The sequence below is a fragment of the Gossypium hirsutum genome, chromosome D13 (assembly GCF_007990345.1).
Source record: "Gossypium hirsutum isolate 1008001.06 chromosome D13, Gossypium_hirsutum_v2.1, whole genome shotgun sequence".
Lineage (NCBI taxonomy): Eukaryota > Viridiplantae > Streptophyta > Magnoliopsida > Malvales > Malvaceae > Gossypium > Gossypium hirsutum.
In genome coordinates this window covers 4,298,227-4,303,482 of record NC_053449.1, presented here as the reverse complement: position 1 = coordinate 4,303,482, position 5,256 = coordinate 4,298,227, and the positions used below count along the sequence as shown (strand labels likewise).

At 30.2% G+C, this 5,256-nt stretch overlaps 1 protein-coding gene across 4 annotated transcripts; it reads right to left on the bottom strand.

The window, feature by feature from the left end:
* Nucleotides 1-3,486: 3,486 nt before the first annotated feature.
* On the bottom strand, nucleotides 3,487-4,875 carry LOC107943201 (cyclin-dependent kinase inhibitor 7). Of its 4 annotated transcripts, none has more exons than XM_041110031.1 (4): nucleotides 4,481-4,875; nucleotides 4,255-4,328; nucleotides 3,946-4,113; nucleotides 3,487-3,803 (listed from the first exon to the last, which is right to left on the bottom strand). In XM_041110031.1, the coding sequence occupies exons 1-4, from the start codon at nucleotides 4,817-4,819 to the stop codon at nucleotides 3,734-3,736; spliced, it is 651 nt and encodes a 216-aa protein (XP_040965965.1). In that variant the 5' UTR covers nucleotides 4,820-4,875; the 3' UTR covers nucleotides 3,487-3,733. The 4 variants fall into 4 exon arrangements, with proteins under 4 accessions (XP_040965965.1, XP_040965964.1, XP_016732433.1 ...); XM_041110030.1 differs by having other exon boundaries at nucleotides 3,946-4,116; nucleotides 4,481-4,874; XM_016876944.2 differs by having other exon boundaries at nucleotides 3,946-4,116; nucleotides 4,255-4,307; nucleotides 4,481-4,874.
* Between the last annotated feature and the right edge of the window lie 381 nt (nucleotides 4,876-5,256).

The window sequence follows — 5,256 nt, the reverse complement described above, 5'->3', positions numbered from 1 at the left end:
TTCTTGCCTTGTTGACCTCTCATGGCCTGCTGCATTAATTTGCAGGCCAAGGGCTCATTGTATTTTTGTGTATTTTCATATTGCAATGTTGAACCCAAAAAAAGTAATTATAAAATGGGACCATCCCCATTTTCAAAATTGACCAATGAAAAAATAAATTAATCCAAAATTGAACATATTTTGCATTGAAGCCTGAACCCAAGAGATGATGAAACTTAAAGCAAACTAAGATTATGTTTATATCATGCCTCTATTGTATTGTATAAAGCTGTGACTTCATGTCATTTTTATCTATTTTCAATAAGAGAATGACAAATTAGGTTTTTCTTCTTGATTTTTAGCATTTTTAGTTGGATTTGAATTTTTTCAGGAGAAAAAAGTTGAAAATCAAGAGGAAAAATCTTATTTGTCATTCTCTTATTGGAAAGAGATAAGGATGACGTAGAATCACAGTTTCATACAATCCCTTCCAAAATTTATTATGAAACAACAAATAACATATTTTGATTTCTATTAGTAGAATAATATTGGTTTAGCAAATTAAAAGCTAAGAAAACCATGCTTTTTTTTTATACAAATAATCTTCGGTGTTATATAGTCACATTAAGCCCTAACTAAATTTAGAGTTGAACCAAATAAGATTCGAAAGGGGCGATGTTTCTCCCTTTAAAAGATTTTAACTGAAAACTTCACGTTAAGATATAAAATTTTTAAAGGATAAATCTCAAAACTATACATATATATTGATCAAAGTGCAATGTTATACATAAACTTTGATTTTATTAAATTTTATATATGAAATTTTTATTTGATTCAATTTCCACAAATCACCAACACAATCATCAATATAGAAACTATTTTTACGTTTACATATTGTAGTTATGCTTATATGATGTATAAATAAATTGATGTATTTTTTTTAAAAATATATACAATTAAATAAAAATAAAAATTAATATATACATTCGAATTATAATTAAAATTTTATATATATGATTCTAAATTAAAATTTATATATCAAATTATCGATTAAATCAAATTTCATCTGGAATTTTGAGATTTAATATTAAAGTAACTCTAAACCCTAATAAAAAAATTAACATTGAAACCCACATGTTAAAAAATCAGAATTCCCATGTTATATGAGTTTTATTATTATTATTATTTTTGAAAATTGATGTAATTAAGAAAAAATATAAATTAGTGGATAAAAAGAAAAGAAGACATGAAAATCGAAACAAATTCCCTTTTTCATTAATAAGCAACATTCTTTGTATCCCCAGACCACTACCATTATCACTCCCACTGCAACCAAAATTAAGGCGCATCAGATCCAAAGCCAAAACCTCCTTTACTCCACAATTGCACGTGCATTTCTCTCTTTTCCCAATATCTTTTTTCTTTAATTTCTTTTCTTAGTCCCTATATTTTTTGAATCAATCAATTTTAGTCCTTTTTACACTTTTCGAGTTTTAACAATTAAATCCATTTAATTAAATAATAGAGTTAGATTTATCATTCTTAATCCTTATGCTTTTCAAATAATTTCAGTTTTGACGCAATTATTAACTAATTCTTTTTTGATAATATACGAAAATAACAAAATTAACATGATATTACACATGATAATACGAAATTTTACCATCTTTTTCAATCTTCATCCTTTCATTCAAAATAGTAAAAAAGGGTAGGCTAGTATTTAGACACGACTGTATGTAGAAGACAACCCCATTAGAGAGATAAGCTCCAAATGTGTGTGTGCATTGTACCTGTTTCTTTAGTTTCTGGCAGTACCTTTTTCTCTGCCACTCCCCCTTTTTTTTTTCCCTTTAATCACCTGCTCCCCTGGGTGGCTGCTTCTTTTTTTTTTTTTTTTTTTTTTTTCTTTCTTTCATTGCTCACTCATCTCTTATTTCATCCCCCATGTCGAATATTTTCTATGCTACACTTTTTAACGGTTATCAGTAGCTGTACTTTTTAATATATATTATGTATACACACATGAATTTAGAGTTAATTATATTAGATTATTGCCGATTGAGCTTCATTATTATTAGTATTATTGTCATTGTAGGAGGACATGTGTTCGAGTGTGCTAAAGTGCATTATCTTTCTATTTAAAGGTTATGAGTAGTTCTAGACATTGTATAAAAAAACAGATACATATATATATTCTAATTAGCTTTAAATTTGACGGAACAAATTTTGTAATATGTGGATGAAATTATAAATACGTGTAGTTATTAATTTAACTTTGATGTTGTTGTAATTACACGTGTTTTTAATTATTTCGAAGCAAGATTTGAGTGAACATTTAACTTCCAAGCTAATAGTTAGATTTGACAATATTGATATGATATTAATACTTTGAAGAATTAATTAAAATGAATTCAAAGATTGAAAAGTGATTCAGAAAATAAATTATAATTTAAGATATGGTTGTCAAAATTAAATCGAATCGAACCAATTAGTTAAATAAAAAATCGATAATCCAACCAATGACCTAGAAATCGAAAAAAGTTGAATCAATGCAAAAGCGATTAAACCAGTAAAAATAGATTAAAAAATTGTTTGAGCTAAATTAAATATTTAATTTTATTGATATAAATTAAAATTCGAATGTTTATAAATATTAATATTTATGAACTAATCCAGCAATTAATTAACCTTTGCCATACGCCAAAAGGGAATATTTGTGGAGGAAAGATGCAATCACGAGAGGCTTCGGTTTATATCCTTTTATCCCCATGAAGAGAATAATCACTTTTTTCTACTTTATTGTATTTTTTTGCACCCATTTGGTGTCATGAATTAACACCCAATGAGCAGCGAAAAGTATCACTTCCTTTCAAAACAAAAGAGGTTCAAGATTTTAACGTATTATAAAGTTATATGGAAAGTTATCATGCTTTCTCTGTGATTTTTTCCATCAACAATTTTTCAATCATTCACATCAGTTTTACTCATTTTTGTGTACAACTGATTACATAAAAAAAAAAAAAACCCACAAAATTTAAATCTAATTTTTTTCATCTATAAATCTCGAATCTAAAAAAAATATTCAACACTACATAAAAAAGTAATTCTTAATGGTCCCGGCAAGGCAGGCACGGTAGTGTGGAGGAATCATGTCCTGGATTTGATTTGATAATTTGTTTTTGTTACTACAAAAAATTAAATAAAATTTTAATTTATATTTAATATAAATATTTGTATAAAAATAATAATAATATAACAAAAAAAGAACCTGCGGGAAGGGGAAAGCTGAAAAAGAAATAGAGAGAACAAATCAAAAACAGCCAGGGAATGCTCAAACAAAAAACACCTTTCAAATATATAACCAAAATATTCATCAATGCTCTGCATTTCTAAACAAAAATCCACTCCCAAGTTGAAAACAGAAAATTCTCCCGGCACCGACTAGATTAACGATCTGATCTGACTCGACTTAAATGTATTAAAATAAAGAAAAATAAGATAGTCATGGAGAGAGAAATTAGTGAATTTTATTTTCCAAATTGGTCTGAACTTCCAAAAAGATTCTCAGAATAAGCTCTTTGGAATGTCACATCCTTAAATTAGAAAATGGCGAAATAAAGGGAAAACTGTACAATTTAGTGAATAACAAACAAACCAGAGATCGCCACGTCAACGTCATCCCCATGTCGTTTCTTTTGTCAAATGTGGTTTCCGTGTTGCCTTGTGTAAGTCTAACATTTCTTTTTCTTTGTCTTCAAGGCTTTAGGCGAAGCCACTGGTATCGACCGTCGAGAGGCACATCCTTGACGATATCATAATTGTACCTGCAAAAAAAAAAAATGTTTGTTAATTGTTAGTTAGAGATTGAGATTCTTGATTCTACGAATGTTAGGATGCACCGTTTTGGTGACACTCCTTATCCTACGCACCTAAAAATGGAGAAGGGGAATTAAGGAAGACGCTTACTTCTCTGCAAATCGTTTTTGCTCGTACTTTTCCGCGACGGAGAAGAATTCGTCGATCTCAGCTTGTGACGGAATCTTCGGCGGTTTCGTCGTTGACGGCGGAGGTTTTTTCTCAGGCGATTGCATTTCGTCCGAGTCTCCACAATGCTCGCTTAAGGGAGGTGTTTCTCTACTGAAAAATAGAAAATGTGAAGGCGAGATTATAAAAAAAAAAGGAGAGTTAAAAGGAAACAATTCGTTTTTTTCTCTCTTAATTTTCAACGAATAAAAACGATAGTAGTAATTAATGAAGGAATTAGTGAAAATTAACCTGAATTTGTTGACGTTGGTGCACGTTGAGATTTCAGTTTCAAAACTCTTCGCCTGCAAAGGCAAATTCATGAACTATGATCAACGTAATTAATTAACATGCCTTAAAATATATATTAAAAACAACCGATTGTAAGCTTCATTCGAAACGGCAATCGTTTTCTTTTCTATGTAACCAAACGCGGAAACAAAAAAAAAAAAAACGAAATATTAAGTTCGAAATTTACCTCTAGATCTACGAATCTCAAGCTATCTTTGAGAATATCACACGACTCGTTGCTCGAACAACGAGAAGCCGATGAATTGCCGGAGAAGAGACCGGAACACATATCTCCGGAAAGCACTCCACAAGAACCCGAGGAAGTAGCTAAGTAAATAGGCTTGTTCAGCGAATTCGAAAGGATGCGAGTGGTTCCGAGCTCAATGTCCGGTGAAGTTAACTCTAATTCTTGCAATTCTCGAGAACCAACAGTTTTTCTTCTCTTTGATAATGAGAAGCTCGTGCTTGAAGCTTCCATTTCAGCTGCTTCTGCACTTCGTTTACAGTTCCTCATACAATCACCCATTTTTTCTCAATTTTTGCTTGTGCTTTTTTTTTCGGTCTTGCTATTTCTGAGGTTTAAACGGAGGAGAGAGTGTTAAAAAAGACGATCATGTGAGAATATGGTGAATTCTAAGCCGTTGATTTTTCCAACGGTGGAGATTTGATCTTTTTAAAAAGAATTCGCATTTTTTGTTACTGTGTATGATATACGTGGTCCTAACTCCGCTATTCCTGTCACCGTGACCGGGAACCCAAACGACGCCGTTACAACATTACGCTTTTACGTACACGTACAAAAAAAAAAAATCAAATCCGTAGCTTTGATTTGCAATCTTATAAAATCTTTGAAATTGGCAGTATATTAATATTTTAAAATTAATTATAATTAAAAAATGCTAATATGCTTTCATTCATGCTTTGCTTTAGGTTAATTAATTAATTATTAGTTAAATTATAGAA

Bases quoted from the DNA above. Each gene is read 5' to 3' on its own strand.
- LOC107943201 (XM_041110030.1), bottom strand. From the start codon at position 4,819: ATGGGTGATTGTATGAGGAACTGTAAACGAAGTGCAGAAGCAGCTGAA. The intron at 4,117-4,254 runs GTTAATTTTCAC...TCTATTTTTCAG, and splicing joins ACCAACGTCAACAAATTCAG to TAGAGAAACACCTCCCTTAA. The intron at 3,804-3,945 runs GTAAGCGTCTTC...TTTTTTTTGCAG, and splicing joins CAAAAACGATTTGCAGAGAA to GTACAATTATGATATCGTCA.